Source organism: Pygocentrus nattereri, chromosome 21, assembly GCF_015220715.1.
Source record: "Pygocentrus nattereri isolate fPygNat1 chromosome 21, fPygNat1.pri, whole genome shotgun sequence".
Lineage (NCBI taxonomy): Eukaryota > Metazoa > Chordata > Actinopteri > Characiformes > Serrasalmidae > Pygocentrus > Pygocentrus nattereri.
Genome location: NC_051231.1, coordinates 20113128 through 20130508, shown reverse-complemented (window position 1 = coordinate 20130508; position 17381 = coordinate 20113128). Strand labels below are relative to the sequence as shown.

The window sequence follows — 17381 nt, the reverse complement described above, 5'->3', positions numbered from 1 at the left end:
TCACTTATACAGTCATAAAAGCGAGGAAAGAAAGTGTGAGCTCTTAAGGTTTCACTGTTTAAGTACACTGTCCCTAGGCACCTATATGTTCTATACAGTAAAGACAGAAGAGTAGCACCTGCAGGAGCATGTCCCCTGGCTCTATCCTCCCATCGGCTGCTACTGCTCCTCCTTTCATGATAGAGCCAATGTAGATTCCACCATCTCCGCGGTCATTGCTCTGCCCTACGATACTAATGCCTAGGAAGTTATACTTCTCTGTAAGGAGAGAGAGAAGCATAAAAGGTGACTGGTCTGTAGGGCATAATGTCTGGTGGTATGCATACTAAGGTTTTCAACATAAAACTCTTACCCATATTGAGTGTAACTGTGATTATATTGAGGCTCATGGTTGAATCTGTGATACTGCTGAATGAAGATGACTGTGGATAGAAAAATGAATGTTTTAAACTAAAGATGTACCAGACTTACTCATAATTGGCTATATCTCTGGGTAAGCATGTCTTCTAAACTGTGAATTTATTTGGCTAATTGAGTTTAATAATGCATTTTATATATAGATTATACTGTGAAATGAACTGAAAACACTAAAGAGTTTTATTGGTTCTTGATACTGGTATCTGCCACAGAAAGGTGTAAATTATTGGTTCTTGTTATCAGCCCTGAAATATTGGTGCATCCCTGAAAATACACACGTTCTCTTACCCGGTCAATCTTGGGCACTTTGTGTCGCCTGCGCCTGCGCTTGTGCCTTCTCATTAAATGAGAAGAGGAGCTCTGCTCTGTAGAACTGCTCAGTCTAACAACCATACAGAGACAGATTGGCAAAAAAGGAAGTCAGATACTGTACAACTGGGCAAAAAGTAGCATAAAGAATATGATTTTACAGTTGTTATAAAATGTATATCTCTCCTAACGATGTGCTTGAGCTTGTGTGTATTTTAATACTAACCTACTGGTGTCCTCATCTTCCTCACTGTCGATGAAAGAGCTGGACTCCAGCTCACTGCTCATCATGGAGGCACTGTCACAGACCATAACTGTGTCCCTCATGACTCGCTCGGCTTTGGAGTGACCATTGACACGCGGAACTGAAGACAACCCCAAACACATAGCTTAGAGTAAGACACGCTTCATGTTTTTGCATATTTGTGCACAGAGCACTACAAAGCTCAACAGGAGATAAACAAAATAAATGCACCATGCTTCAGAGCAGTCATCACATGGATAATAAGTTGTGAAAAAATGAAAACAATAGTTTTGCTTCAAACACAATGATTACATTCATGGCTTGATCACACCTTGAGTGTTACAACTCTGCTTGGTTTCATCTGTAACAGGAAGACAACATCAAAAATGTATAGACAACATACATTGCGTTGGGTGTGGCTGGGCCTCAGGGTAGCAGCGGATTGGCTGGAAGGCCCGAGTGAGGCGGAGGCATCTCAAAGAGTCTAGGTGGGGGTGGGTTTTCCGGGGAAAGCCAAAACAATCCAGTACAGTCGGGGTGGCCATCCTGCCTTGCCTTTGTCCAACAGTACCTCTGTCTCTCTCACAGTCCATGTTTTTTTTTTTACCATATACACCCCTAAATGCTTCTGTTTATCTTTTGTTTATCGGATAACCACATTCTTAGTTCTCTAGCACAGGTGCATACTCTGACCTCCAGTGATTGGCTTTCAAGTTCCACTGACGGCTTGTGGAGGGAAAAAAGAAGTGAAGGGGGTGTTGAAGCGCAATGAGAGGAGACAGGCTGAAACAGGTGCAAAGTACATACACAGGCATGGGAAAACTGAAAGTGGGAATAGTTGGGCAGCAGTGGAGTGGTCGATAATACAATTTCAATTCATTGTTTTTCTATCAAAATTGAATTTTCTGAAAACAAATATCCCTCCAAGGCCTACCTATATTCTATAATTGCTTTTCATTGAGACACACATGGGCCATGGACTGACTTCTAATTCACTAGCAATTTAACTTAATACTCATCCAGAGTTCTGACACACAGGACAATCCATTACAACAATGTTGCACACACAGAAATGAAATTGAGATATCACGATATTTGTGAACACCGTTAGGGGAATAACACTGATATGCATCACCTGATGAGGGAGGAAACTACTCTTAGGCTATACAGTGAATCCAATCCAACAGCTCACAGTCTGAGTGAGGTCAAATGGGCAGTGATAGATCTGAATTAACATCAGGGAGATAGAAGAGAATCTCCTCAGTAACTACTGACTATTCAGTAAACAGTCAAACAAACAAAAAACCTACTTTTATCTTCTGTAAAAGCTTAATTATACAAATACTGCTTAAAAAAGAATGTTATTTTACACACTTCCAAACACATCAAACACAGATATCATTTTATAAGCTGTGATACTACAGATCATGTTTCATGTCGCTAAAGAACTGCTACTGTATGAAACACCACTTACCAAAACAGCTGCTTACGAGAATCAAATCAGGTTAAATATCTCTATCTGTTAAAACATCACAAATAAAAAAGCCTCCCACTCATTCTAATTAAAAGGCAGCTAATATTGTTGTCTAGGGCATAAAAAAGCATACAAAGCGAATCCTTAACGGTCTTACCTCAGTCACAGCCACACAGCCACTGTGCCACAGAGCGCGAGCACAACTGCCTAAACTCTCTCGCGCGCTTCTCACCCACAGACTCGTTCGTGCAGGAGCGGGAGCGCGCACTGAGTCCCTCCCCTTCTGCGCGGAGACAATGGCTGCGTCCAAAACCACATATTATACTAGTGTAGTTTAAATACTACACTAATACTGTACAATATACAATGTACTATTAATGAAGGCAGTATTGACCACATGCTATTTAGTATGGTAGTGAGCGGTTTTGGACGCAGCCAATGTGCTCGCGGCTCAGTGTTTTGTTTCTCACAGGATTTGTTTCTCACAGTGAGATCTGAACAATACTGATGGCCTGGACAAACAAGTAAGGGACTTGAGTGGAAGGTTAGCCAGCGGCCAGGTAATCGATACGGAGCACAACCTGCACACAACCCCGCTACAGCAGAGGGACTCACCGCCTCCAGACAGATGGGAAACTTCAGCATGGATCCTTTTGGAAGTGCCTTTAGTTACAGTCAGCGTATAAAGTACTAGCCATTTTCTTTGCATTTGGTTCTTAAATAATGTTAATAATAATAACAACTGTAATATCGATACAGAGACCACTTTTTTTAAAAAAACTTTAAAGAACCATATCTTTTTCTTGCATTCATTTTTTTTCCTGAGGTTTACTGATGTAAAAGTTTATGCACCATGATTCATTATTCAAGCCCCATTTTCCAACCTCTTTTATCCCTTACAATTAAACAGTGCCTTTAAGACTGATATATGTAAATGACATCTGTTCTGAATGGCTGCTCCTTTTGGTGCTTCATTTAAAAAGCAGTCCAAGCTGCACCACTCCATATAACTTCAATGTGAACGGGTGTACCGCAGACTAAACAGGCAGACATATGTATATGTACTTTTTTGGTCATGTCACAAAAAGAGTGAATTCAGTAGGGGCTGTTTTTGCAACTTAAAATCTATAAATGGACTGAGGCGTGTGGAGCATTTTGAAACTTTAACTGTGTTTATATACTACACCAATCTATTATAAAATTTTAAAGAGGGGCAATCTACATCTAAAAGTAGCATGGTCAGACTAGTCAAATAATTACTAGAGAAAATATAATTAAAATAAAAATCAAATCAAATTTATTTGTAGTGCTTTTTACAACTGATGTTGTCACAAAGCAGCTTCACAGAATTCCAGAAAAGACAGAGTTTAAAACAAGAATGTAAAAACCCCCCAGGTGAGCAAGCCAGGGGGGACAGTGGCAAGGAAAAACTCCCTCAGAGCTGAGGAAGAAACCTTGGGAGGAACCAAGGCTCACAAGGGGGACCCATCCTCCTCTGGTCAAAATAAATAAATCATAATGAACTGTTTTATGTTAAGCTGTGCTACAAACAGTTCTGTGATAGTACAGGGTAAATTTGTTATAGATCATGAGTTGTTTTACATATACGTCTTCCATCATATTTCTTTTACATATTATATTTTAATAGATACTGTCATAAGCAAATGTTTGAACACCCCCAGACAAATGTAGTTGTGTGTGTGTGTGTGTGTGTGTGTGTGTATATATATATATATATATATAGCATTTTATGTTTTATTTTTGTTACATTCAGCAAATAAACAGCTTATTATTATTATTAATATTATGTTGCATCTTGCCCTCTTCTGGATTGCAAATGCTTTCATTTCCACAAAGCATCTTCTGACATTCCAATATACTGACATGCAATCACACATTTTTTTTCTTTTTTTTGTGGTCAAACTGTCTTTCCATGGCGACTCTGATTGCTTTTGTATTTAGGTGTTTTGTCTCTATACTCCAGCCTATTAATTCTCTGAGCACAGTGCCATCATAACTACTGTCTTGAGGCTGTGGTCACTGTTCCTAAAGTCTAATTAAGCTCTGCTGATAAATGATCACTGGGATCTAATGGGGTTCAAGGGTGAAACAAGCACTACTGTCACAAAAACACAGATGAATTATTGTAGTGAGAGAGAGAGAGACAAAGAGAGAGTGTATGATATATGTGAGGTGAGGTAATTGGGAGGACGAGGGATTCTGTTTGGTGAGGTTACTATAGGTACTGACAGATGGGTCTTTGATTGCCTTTGTGTTTACATGTTTACATATCACTGTAGTAACAAAACATTGTATCTCCAAAATGGAAGAAGGAAAAACTTCTTAACATGAATGTACGTAATTTTGAACAATATCTATTGGTCCTTTTGTCAGGAAATGTTGAATTTAAAGAATAGCTGGTGTTCTCAATCTGCGCAAAAAAACTAAAAACTAAAAAATGGAGTTCCGACACGACAGCAACAATATGTCGAAGACAATGAGAATGACATTTATGGGGTAATTTCTAAAGCAAATCAAATAACAGGTAATACAGTAAAAAAAAACTAAATCACCCTCAAGAGAGATGAACAGAGGAGAAAGCTGGATGGTGGTGAATGGAGATGTGAAAGTGCACTAAAATAAGCTGAGGCTGTAGGATATGGGTGGGACCCATAACAGCAAGGGGCAGGGTGGACCAATGGATAAATATAGTGTTTCCTTTCTGAAGGGTCAGAGAAAAAGGCAGTGGCTTTGTCCAGAGTTAGCCACACATCAACACGGCAACTGGAAAAGGCAGGAATGAGTAAATTGAGACCAGCACAAAAACATGCTACATGATCATAAAAATCTGTTGATGCAGAATCTATTTATTCTTTAAAATAGAGGGACCATCAAGCCATCCAGAAATACACTCAAACACAAAGCCATACAACTGCATGCATACACACATTCACTTATGCACTCCACATTCACTCTCAGTTTTGCAATTTCTCATTTTCATTGTACAGCAACAATGAAACCACTATATTTTCCAGGAGTGGAAAGATTGGTTGCGATTGTTCGGTACTCACAGAGCCAAGTTTAATCATTTTGGGTATGTATGCCAGCAGATGCTGGCAACAAAACTGGGCTTCCATACGGTCAGCACATGTCATTAGTGGAAGCTGTATAAATGTTTGCAGAGTCCTCAGGATGTGATCAAGCCTTGAACACTTCCTAAATATCCTATGTGTCAGACAAGGTATCCAGATGCCACAACCTGATATTATTTTCTGTACCGGGCATTGCTCCGTTATAATACATCTGTAATAATCTTTAATAATCTAAAGCAATATGCCACTCAAGGCTGTGCATGACAGTGATTTTATTGTGGTTAAAGTAATAGTTCACCAACAAAATTTTACCCTTACCCCATCAGGATCAAACTGTTGGGGTGGGGTAATGGCTGGAGGGTCCCAGACCTCCCATAAGAGTAAAGGGATACTTCATAAGAGAGAAAACATTGAACTTAGGTGGGTCCTATGTTATTTCCATGAACAAAAATGTAAACTGTAATGTAAACTCTACATGTAAACTATGTAGAGACTTTATATATTTTTTATTTTAAATAAATGTTTTAGGTTGTCCAAAACCCATGGGATGGGTAATGGTCACGCTATCACAATGCAATAACACAACACATTTTTTTGTGAAATTACCTACATATGAAAGGAAAGAAAAACATTTCCAGCAAAGAAAACATTTATACATAATACGGATAAAATTAATGGTTTTGTAAGTAAAAAAAAAATATACAACTCCTGCTATACTACTGTGATACTAGTGAAAAAAACTAAAGAAGTAAACCTCACAAAAATATACTGTGAAAAGAGCATTCATCAATATACAGGTCACCTCATAGTCAGATGTTCAAGCAAGAGACCCCCAGAAGACCTCTGTGACAGTTTGAACAATGCCCAACATAATCAATTAACCAAGACATCTTTGGCTTCTTTAGTTTTGCAGTTGAGCTACAAGACTAATATAATAGAAATCTGTGACATGCCATTAGCCTGCTGTCATTATTCTGCTGTAGTGCCAAACTAAAGAAGCAAACTTCAGACCCCGAAGACCATTCCTTCAAGAGGTCATTTTTACCACTGGTAAAATCATTATAACACACAGCCTTGAGTGGCTTATTGATTTTTACAACTGACAACAAAATACAATATGACAGAACACAAGACATTCCATACATTTTTTATTAATAACAATTTCTCTGCAATGTAGTCTGCTAACAGTAGCCTATGGTTGTCAAGCAATATAACAAATCTTCCTGTTCTTCCTGAAACCTGGCATGTTCATAGACTTCAGTTGATTTGTTATACATATATATGTATACTGAAAAAATAATCTTAATCAATGGCCTTTAGGAGCATGTTGTTTGTGTGTTCGGGCAGTACTCACGTTCTTCTCTTCTCCGCCGGGCTCTCTCTCGCTCCCTCTCTCTACGGTGGCTGAGAAGTGACTCGCTTGTCTCGGTGTCAAGGCCATCTCTACTGCTTACCACATTGGCACTTGCACACAAACACACAAGCACATACACACATGAGCCAGAGGTAATACAAGCTCACACCCACTCCCACTGCCTTACACAACACCACACCTGTGCAGAGTATGTGTGTGACATTTAATCTTAAAGGAAATGACCTCAGGACAAGGAGAGAAACTTACACTGCCACTCATAAATCACCCTATAAACGAGATACTGTTTCAGTTTGTTCTGACACTCTGAGATTTCAGTCATACTAGTCACATATAGCATGTATATGTACTGGGTGGTATTCATCAGATAATATATATATATATATATATATATATATATTACACATATTCTACAAGTTGTTTTGGTGTTATGTTGTTATGGTGTCATATTGGGCACATAGTATTCAAAGGTCCGATTTTCTTGCTTTTTAAAATAATGCACTGCTTACCTCACAGTCCATTTATAGTAGCTAAGCTGTTAAAACAGCCTGTATTGAATTAATCATTTCTGTGAGGTCACGAAAGCCAACACATTTACATATTTCTACCTAATCAGCCTACAGCAGCTTAGCCCTGCTTATTCACACAAGGTATAAGGATGGTGTCAGCCTAGTACAGTACAGGACAGCCAGTCAGAACACAGGCTATTTACATACATCAGTCTTGAAGACACATTATAATAAAGACTCCATAGAAGAACCAGTAAATTGGTAAAGAACTTTTATGTTATATCATGCTGGCAATGCCCAAGGAACATTTTATGACAATTTTTATTTAAGAGTGAATGTATTGTACATGGTATACATTAGCAAGCACCCATGGTTTATACAGTAGACTTGCAAAGACATGTTTTCATGTGTGTAGCACTGACCTGTGCAACTTCTTCTGTCCTGGAATGAGAAATATTTGCAACATAGTGGGGGACGCTAGGTTTCTAGGGAATAACAACACTGATATATTGGTGTTTTATCAAACAGAATTATTACGCTGTTTCCCAGTCAAACCCCTGGGGCCAGGGACAAAGAGAGATTATGTGTGTATGTGTGTGTGTGTCACCCGGAGAGCAGCGGCCACAGGCTTTGTAGAAACCTGAGCAGGATGAAAAGTCTACCTGCACTGAGAAATAGTTGCGTCTCTGATGATCCACCCAGCTGTGGGGATATTTCAGACAGCCACATAAACACACACACCAATCTGCCCTCACAGAACCTTCATCTATCATTACCCATGATGCACTGCAGAAAATGGGTCATTCTATGTGAAAACAAATGCAGCTGCCTGCTTAGGATGCTGCAGAATTCTTTGTTATGTAAAATTAATTTCATATCGGGAAGTGTAGAAATTCAATGAAGGACGCATCCTGTTACATTAGCAATGTCCAATAAATGTATTCATTTAATTTATTTAATTACTTTATTTATATGCAAATCATGTAAACCATATTTTAAAAGGAAAATTCTACAAAGACAACATATCCGATGTTGAAACTGAGAAACTGAAAAAATATATGCCCATTTTGAATTTGATGCCAACAACACATTCCAAAAAAGTTGGGAGAGGAGGGGTGTTTACCACAGTGCATCATCTCTTCATTTAACAACACTCCGTAAGTGTTTGGGAACTGAGGAGACATTTCTATAGTTTTGAAAGTGAAATGTTTTCCCATTCTTCTTTGATACAGGATTTCAGCTGCTCTACAGTTCAGGGTCTCCATGTCATATTTTTCATTTCATAACCCTCAAATGTTTTCAGTGGTGACAGGTCTGGACTACAGGCAGGTTAGTTTAGCACCCAGGCTCTTTTAATTCGAAGCCATGGTGTTGTAATACATGCAGAATGTGGTTTTACACTGTCTTACTGAAATAATCAAGTCCTTCCCTGACAAAGACGTCACTTGGATGGCAGCATATGCTGCCAAAACTGGTGTATATTGTTCAGCATTAATGATGCCTTCACAGATGTACATGGTACCCATGCCATGTGCACTAACCCTTATACCATCATGAATACTGCTTTTGAACTGTGCACTGATAAGAAGCTGAGTGGTTTTTAGCCAGAAGAAACAGTGTCCATGATTTCCAAAAAGTAATTCAAAATTTTGATTCATCGGACCACACAACACTTTTTCACCTCCTTTCAGTTTATTTTAAATGACCTCAGGCCCAAAGAAGGCGGCTGCATTTCTGGTCCTGTTTATATATGGTTTCATTTTTGTATTTTAGAGTTTTAACTTGCATTTATGGATGCAGGGACAAACTGTTTTCATAGACAGTGTTTTTCAGTTCCTGAGCCCACGCAGTGATTTCAACTACAGAATCATCTCATTTTTAATTTAGTGCCGCCTGAGGGCCCAAAGATCATGGCCAGTCAATGCTGGTTTTCAGCCTTGTGTCTCGCATACAGAGACTCTCTAGATTCTCTGAATCTTTGGATGTTATTATGTACCATAGATGACGAAAAGCAAAAGTTTTTGTTGCTCTTTTATGTTGAGAATTGTCATTCTTGAATTGTTGCACTATTAGCCTATGCAGTCTTTCACAGAGTGGTGAACCCCTCCTCACCTTTAATTGTGAAAGATTCAGCCTCTCTGAGAAGCTCTTTTTATACAGTCAAGTTACTGACCTGTTTTCAATCAACCACCAGGTGTTTATTTTAGGATTACACAATTTTACCTGACTTTTTTTGCCCCATTCCAACTTTTTGAAATGTGTTGTTGGCATCAAATTCAAAATGGGCAAATATTTTTCAACATTTTCATCGGTTTCAACATTTTATATGTTGTCTTTGTACTAGTTTCAATAATTTGCACATCATTGCATTTTGTATTTATTTACATTTTGTACATTATCTCAACTTTTTTGGGAATTGGGTTTGTATTTTTTTACGAATTTAGAAATACAAAGTTTTGTTACAACAGAAACAAATGTATGGATCATTCTGCTGAACCAGTTCAAAGTAATTTCAGATTTTTAACTGACTTGGACTTCAGTCTAAGACTAAAGTGAATGCATAGTGTAAATATGTTTATTTTATTAAAACAAATGATTGAACACAACAAAATAATCATAACACTGCCAAAATGTTACCAAATATTTCAGGTGAGACTTTTTTGGTAGTGAAATTCTAGGTAATTGTGAGCATAACACAGACACATTAGCCAGTACAATACAGCTTTGAACAGTACACACATAAAATCATTATATATATTTATTACAAAACAAGAAAGTCACTACCATGCCAATGTCTCTGCAGTGCTAAGAATTTTTCAACACCCAAATAATATTTGCTCAGTGGTGGTCCTGTGGGGGTCCTGACCACTGATCAATGGCTAACAAATTAATGAGAGAAACAGATGGACTACAGTCTGTTTTGAGGAGTATCATTCTAAAATACATTTAGGTCACACTTTATTTGGATGGTCCCCTATAGATGCTCTATAGCTACTTAAATCATTAACTTTCTAGTGATCCTCAGTTGTTTATTAACAATAGTATGGTTAGGATTGGGAGTAGATGTAGGTTTTGCCTTGAGGTTAAGGTTAGGGTTAGGTTAGAATTTAATGGGTATTTAGTTGAAAGTTAAATTGAGCATTTACAAAACATTTATAGTGAGCCATCTAAGTTACATTCAACTTCAAGTTCAGTCGCATTTAATGGCTATACAGTTAAATGTTCAGTCGCATTTAATGGCTATACAGTTAAATATATATGGAACATTTACAAAGAATATATAGTGGACCATCCAAATAAATTGTTACCCACATTTATCACTTTCAAGAATTTTCTTTTTTTCAGTATTATAAATTGTGAGTGGGCTTTACACATATGCAAAATATTAAAGCTATAATAGCTATAATACTAATACCAATATTAGATAAATAAAAATGTATTTTCTATTATACATCACCTGTTACTGTTTTCAAAACTTGTTACATCCAAAATTGTTACAAACTGACATACAGTATTTCACAATTAAACTTTTTGGGCCATTTTTATTGGTCCATTCACCATGGCATGTTCAAACAATGTAAAGGCCATCTGTTACAAATTGATACACAGCATTTTGGAATGGGACTTCAATTACAGAACTACAAAATACACATGTATACTGAGTGGATCTGATGGAATGGATAACAAGTATAGATACAAGGTAGATGCATATAATATAGTGTCCAGTGAGTGTACACAATTATATCTCAACTTTACACCCCCAAAATGGTAAAAAAATAACATTGTTATCTTTAATGTGGGTCAATGCAACAAAATTTTATTCCAAGTCATTTTTGGGTCATTTATATTGGTTCCTACCTTATAAAATGTTTCAACAAGATCATTTAAGATTTTCAAATGGTTAAACAAAGAAAAAAGAAAAAATTATTACAGCAATGATACATAGGTGACAAATGTTAACTGCCCTTATTTATACATTTGCATAAGCAAATCTATTTCCTACTCTGACTAAATATAGCCTCTCTTACTCAGATCATATTATTCATGTCAAAACACACCAATGACTTTTCAAGTGTCTGAGCAGTCAAGCAAGTAAGTCTACCTCTACAAAAAAATGAAGGACATGCACGTGTAGTGTTACATAATGACAGCGACTAGGAGAAGAGGTGCTGTTCAGAATATGACCACCAGAAGGCAGATGGTGACAGTGTTACAATGATACCATAGATCACTGCAACAGCAAAAAGATTAAGTAAAAAGTGGTTCCCAGTCCTGCTCCTGGACTACCTATGTCCTGTACTTCATAGTGATTTTGTGCTCCTATACCCACTTTAGCTCTGGGAGGGTTTGCAATTGAGCTGTTTTGTTGAGTCAGGTCTGGTATAGCAGAGAAAACACAAAATATGCATAAATATGTTGTTGTAAAGGTACTTGCCAAGTCAAAATTGTTTACAGTGTTGGTGATAGGAACCCAATCTCCAGAATGTTTACTATCTAACTTACAGGATATTATTACACAGGATGGTCATATGTTGCCTGATGCCTGAGACACTGGCAGATCTGCCAGCCTGTATGAATTTCACTCTAAACTACACAAAAAGCTGGTGATGCCTGTGCACATGCAGTCCTCTAATCTAACACCAAGAGGCAGCAGCGTCTAACCTTCTGAAAAAAATAAGTTTTTAGGGTTTTTTCCCTAAAAATCAAGCAGGGATAATAAATGAGTGATGCCAATCATTTCAAGAGAATGCAAATCAACCACAATGTATGCATTTTATTCCTTTCGTTCCCCCTCCTCACTCTGTCTGGGTGGTTCCACAAGGGAGGAGAGTGCTTTACACCCCTTTAGAAAGGTAAACGGTTTGGAGTGGATGTGGAAAGTTAAAAGTGTGAAATGAGTTAACACAAACCTGCCAACCTTGTGAAAATATCTAACATTAATAACATTAGCCTAATGTTAGGTAATTTGCAAGCTAGCTTGCTTGTTCACCAGGTATTTAAGTTGGCAAAGTAACATTAAGTTATATTGCTTGTGTATCTCAAATTGTTAAATGTGACTTTACACAGGGCTGTATTCATAATTATTATTGCAGCCAAACCTGTGACCAAAATGATCATAATCAGGTTAGGATGAAAATAAAAAGCGAGTGCATTTGCCGCAGAAATAACATTGCCTAGAAAGTTACTGACCCTGTAAATGTAAATAATCCTGTAGTAAGCACTTTTTAGTGCTGCACTATGGAGCTTCACATTGTTTTACATTAGTTTCAAGATATATTGTTCACATCAAACTATTCTGAATGATTTTGTTTACATTCCAGAAGTTGAACATTGAATTCCCCATTAGAAATATTACTGTTCTCTCTTTTTATTATTATTATTATTATTATTATTATGTATCCAGTACAAATTAAGATATATATCAAATAATTAACACTTGAAAACTTCAAATGTAAGTTTCTTCTCAGACACAATTTAATGAAAGTTTTTCTCTTTCACTGAAATAAAGTCATAATAAACTGAGAGGTAAATTGTGTAATGCACTTTACACCACATTCCAAATTCTTATGCAAATTGGATTGAAGTGTCATAAAGATACATTTTTTTGTTTCTCAATTAAACTCATGGATAGTATTGTGTCTCAGGGCTCTTTGGATCACTGAAATCAATTAGGTGAGCCCAATTAAAGGAAAACTACTTAAGAAGGATGTTCCACATTATTAAGCAGGCCACAGGTTTCAAGCAACAATGGGAAAGAAAAAGGATCTCTCTTCTGCCGAAAAGCGTCAAATAGTGCAATGCCTTGGACAAGGTATGAAAACATTAGATATTTCATGAAAACTAAAGCCTGATCATCGCACTGTGAAGAGATTTGTGGCTGATTCAGAGCACAGACGGGTTCGTGCAGATAAAGGCATAATGAGGAAGGTTTCTGCCAGGCAAGTTCATCGGATTAAGAGAGCAGCTGCTAAAATGCCATTACAAACCAGCAAACAGGTATTTGAAGCTGCTGGTGCATCTGGAGTCCCGCTTCAAAGGCTTGCTGTGGTGCATAAACCTACTATTCGGCCACCCCTAACCAGTGCTCACAAGCAGAAACGGTTGTAGTGGGCCCAGACATACATGAAGACTAATTTCCAAACAGTCTTGTTTACTGATGTGTCATGCAACCCTGGATGGTCCAGATGGATGGAGTAGTGGATGGTTGGTGGATGGCCACCATGTCCCAACAAGGCTGCGATGTCAGCAAAGAGGTGGCGGTGTCATGTTTTGGGCCGGAATCATGGGGAGAGAGCTGGTAGGCCCCTTTAGGGTCCCTGAAGTTGTGAAAATGACCTTGGCAAAGTATATAGAGTTTCTGACTGACCACTTTCTTCCATGGTACAAAAAGAAGAACTGTGCCTTCCCGAGCAAAATCATCTTCATGCATGACAATGCACCATCTCATGCTGCAAAGAATACCCCTGTATCATTGGCTGCTATGGGCATAAAAGGAGAGAAACTCATGGTGTGGCCACCATCTTCCCCTGACCTCAACCCAATAGAGAACCTTTGGAGTATCATCAAGCAAAAGATCTATGAAGGTGGGAGGCAGTTCACATCAAAACAGCAGCTCTGGGAGGCTATTCTGACATCATGCAAAGAAATTCAAGCAGAAACTCTCCAAAAACTCACAAGTTCAATGGATGCAAGAATTGTGAAGGTGATATCAAAGAAGGGTTCCTATGTTAACATGTAACTTGGCCTGTTAGGATGTTTTTGATTGAAATAGCTTTTGATTTCAGTGAATGTGACCTCCTAATGCTGCAAATTCAACAAATGACCATTTTCAGTTCTTTACAACCTATAAAATGCTTTGAAACTCTGCTGTGCATAATAATTTGGAACAGTGCATTTTGAGTTTTTTTTTTTTTAAGAATATACTGTTATCATTGGGAGGTTTGTTCAATAAAATTCAATTAATACTCTAACGGGTGATGACTTTTATTATACTGACTCATTTGCATCGACCATTTAGGAAAATCAGGGAAAAATATCATTTGCATAATAATTTGGAACGCAGTGTATTCATGTGGAAATGATGTAAATATTTAAATCAAGTCAATTTAGTGTATTATCTTTTCTCTCTATCTTTTCTCTCTATCTTTTCTCTCTCTCTCTCTCTCTCTCTCTCTCTCTCTCTCTCTCTCTCTCTCTCTCTCTCTCTGAGGTCTGTCTGGGTTGTTGTGTGTCTGTGAGAGCCCCTTGAGCATCAGCAGCGCACTTAATGTTTGGCCTCTCTCTTGCGTAACTGGGCAATGTATTCACAGCGCAGGCCCCTTCTGGAGTTTTCCGCCCAGGGCCCAGATACCACACATTGTTTGCCTCCCCTCTTTTCTTCATTTGAGTCCCGTAGTTTACGGACGAGCGACTCAGTTAGGGGAACCACTACCAGGGGCGTCCACTCTCTACCAGCTACACTGCTGTTCCTGTTCTTATAGTCAGAACAATGCTATACCTGTATAAGAGATCACTGCATACATGAGCAGACTGCATTAGGCTTTTCAGACTGTGGCTGGATGGGAATAAAGAACAGGTGGAGGGTGTAATGGTATAAAAATGAATACCAGTGTATTATAGTCATTTTGATATGGAGTCTGGATTATTATTATTATTATTTAATGTATAATTTTTTATTATTAATAATAATCATTTATTTAGTTATTTTTATATATATTCAAGTACATCAAATAACATCCATCTGCAACTAATAATAATAATAATAATAATAATAATAATGATAAGAAGAAGGGGGTGGTATACTGTCATTTCATATAGTTACCGTCTGGTCATTGTAAAATATTGTGAAAATATTGAATCCATATTGGCCACCCCTACAAGAGTGTGTGTATGTGTGGATGACAGACGGAAGTGTTTAAAATCAAGTAGGATGTAACAGAGTTGTGGAGTGTTTGTGTGAGCTGCAGAACTGTGTGACACAGCAAATGCACTTATGTGCAAAAAGAGGCATAAAGTAGAGGTCTGTAGGATGTGTGAGAGAGGTGTGTAGGATGTGTGAGAGAGGTGTGTAGGATGTGTGAGAGAGGATGAGTGCATTGCCTGGGTATGCGTTTCTACCCAGAAAGCACTATTAGAAAGGCTGCATTATATATCTGTGTTTGTGTTTTATTCTCTTTCTGATGACAATATTCTGAAGTCACTGTTTCTCAAAATGAAAAATGCTTTCTGTAATACAACATGCACCTGTCACCTTTGGATTTCCATTCCATTAAGGTTAGATGTATATGTATACTGTCTCATTTACCCTTTTCACAATAACGTGATTTGCACCTTAGCCCCTCCAATTTTTGCAGGTTCATGCAATAATATTTTAATGGAAACACTTATAGTGTCACAAAACCAGTATACAAACTGAATGTGTAACCATTACTGTCCCACCCTTCATTGCTAGCAGCTCAACAAAGAGCCAGAACATTTCATACACACACAAAGCCAAGGGTGCCTTGGTTGGTCTGATAACAGTGTAACAGGGAAAAAATACCTCAGGGCTTGTAGAAAGACACTACAGGTGTACACTTCTACCTGAACAAAATGTTGATCAACACAACATTTGAATAAGATATTTCACCAACACTAGTTTTGGTTTTGTAGCTCATGCTTGGTATATTTTATTCTTGTGCAAATGACACAAAGTCAATTCAATGTAGCATGTTTTTAGTGTAAGCATTTACAGTATTTAGCAGTGACTAGAAACCCTGATGAGGACAGTATTACAAGAGTGCATGTGTTTGTGCATTTATGTGTGTAACACAAGCCCCATCTACACTTGGCATTAGCAACTTATCACCATTATCAGATCATCATTTAATCTTGATATGATTATTTACACTTACCCTTTTCAAATGTTGCTTCTGTATCCATTTATTGATTGTATCTCCTTTCCCTGCACAATGTTTAATCTGGTTGGTGTGGTGCCAGAGCAGAGCAGGCAGAGTTTATACAGACTGTGCTGTGTTTCATTCTTCATAAAACACTTGCAATCACTATGAGGGCACTCTGCACATTTTAATTTACAAAGCAACTTTTTTTGCTTAGCTACCACAACAATGTATGCTCAGCTGACTTGGATTCAGAACATAATCTGATTACATACATGGTTACACCTCTACTTTAAATACATATATGGACAACATGTAGATTATCCAAACACAACATGCTTACATGGGATGCATTTGAACGGCAAATGTAAACAGGGCTACAGGGTGGGTGAAGTGTACTTACTGGAATGAGGGTGGCCTTGAGTCTCCGATGCCCCCTGTTCTCTCTAAGGGTGGAGGAAGTTCAGCATGACGGTCTGTACACACTGACATCCCATCGGAGTGTGAGCTCTCTGCCAGTACAAGCTAAGAAAAAGACACAAAAAATGTCATAATAATATCAGCACACTCGTTCACAATCCTTGCAAGTGGTGGGAGGTTTACTGATATAAAAGTGGATAGTGGTGTGATCTTTGGCCAAGATATGGATTTTATCATATTGTATATACTGTACTAAGCCCTACCCTCTAGAACAAATAAATACTTAACAACTCAACAAAAGTGCAACACAAAATTTAGTCATTTACATGACTAACCTGAAAACCTAAAAACAAACAGCACATGAGTTACCCATAACTGGCAGTGGACACTGCTGGCCTAAAACAAGATGGACCACATGATGGAGACATGGATGACCAAAAACAAACATACTTAAATGTAGGATCAATTGTGAGCTACAGCAATGTATCAACAGAGAGCTACAAACCATCAGAAGTGCTGTAAGCCACAGGGGCTGCAGTAGTGCAATAACAGACTCAAACAGTTTTAATCGAAGCACAGTCTCTTGGCCAGAATTAGAAAGCACTTCTCTCTAGAATTCTGGGTGCTGGCTTTGAAACCCAATGAAAGTCAAGGACACTGGTGCA

General features: G+C 37.9%; 1 protein-coding gene across 3 annotated transcripts in view; it reads right to left on the bottom strand.

Annotated features, from left to right (window-relative positions):
* The window catches only part of dvl1b (dishevelled segment polarity protein 1b), a 48791-nt gene that overhangs the window by 11375 nt on the left and 20035 nt on the right, over positions 1-17381 (bottom strand). For 2 of the 3 annotated variants that reach the window (XM_017682900.2, XM_017682903.2), the window contains exons 3-8: positions 16700-16821; positions 6891-7000; positions 953-1091; positions 706-799; positions 353-422; positions 119-258 (exon numbers count right to left, since the gene is read on the bottom strand). In XM_017682900.2, the coding sequence (XP_017538389.1) occupies positions 119-258; positions 353-422; positions 706-799; positions 953-1091; positions 6891-7000; positions 16700-16821 (675 nt within the window). Of the gene's footprint in view, positions 1-118; positions 259-352; positions 423-705; positions 800-952; positions 1092-1373; positions 2636-6890; positions 7001-16699; positions 16822-17381 lie in introns of those variants that run through there. The other variant, XM_017682901.2, reaches the window with a different exon arrangement.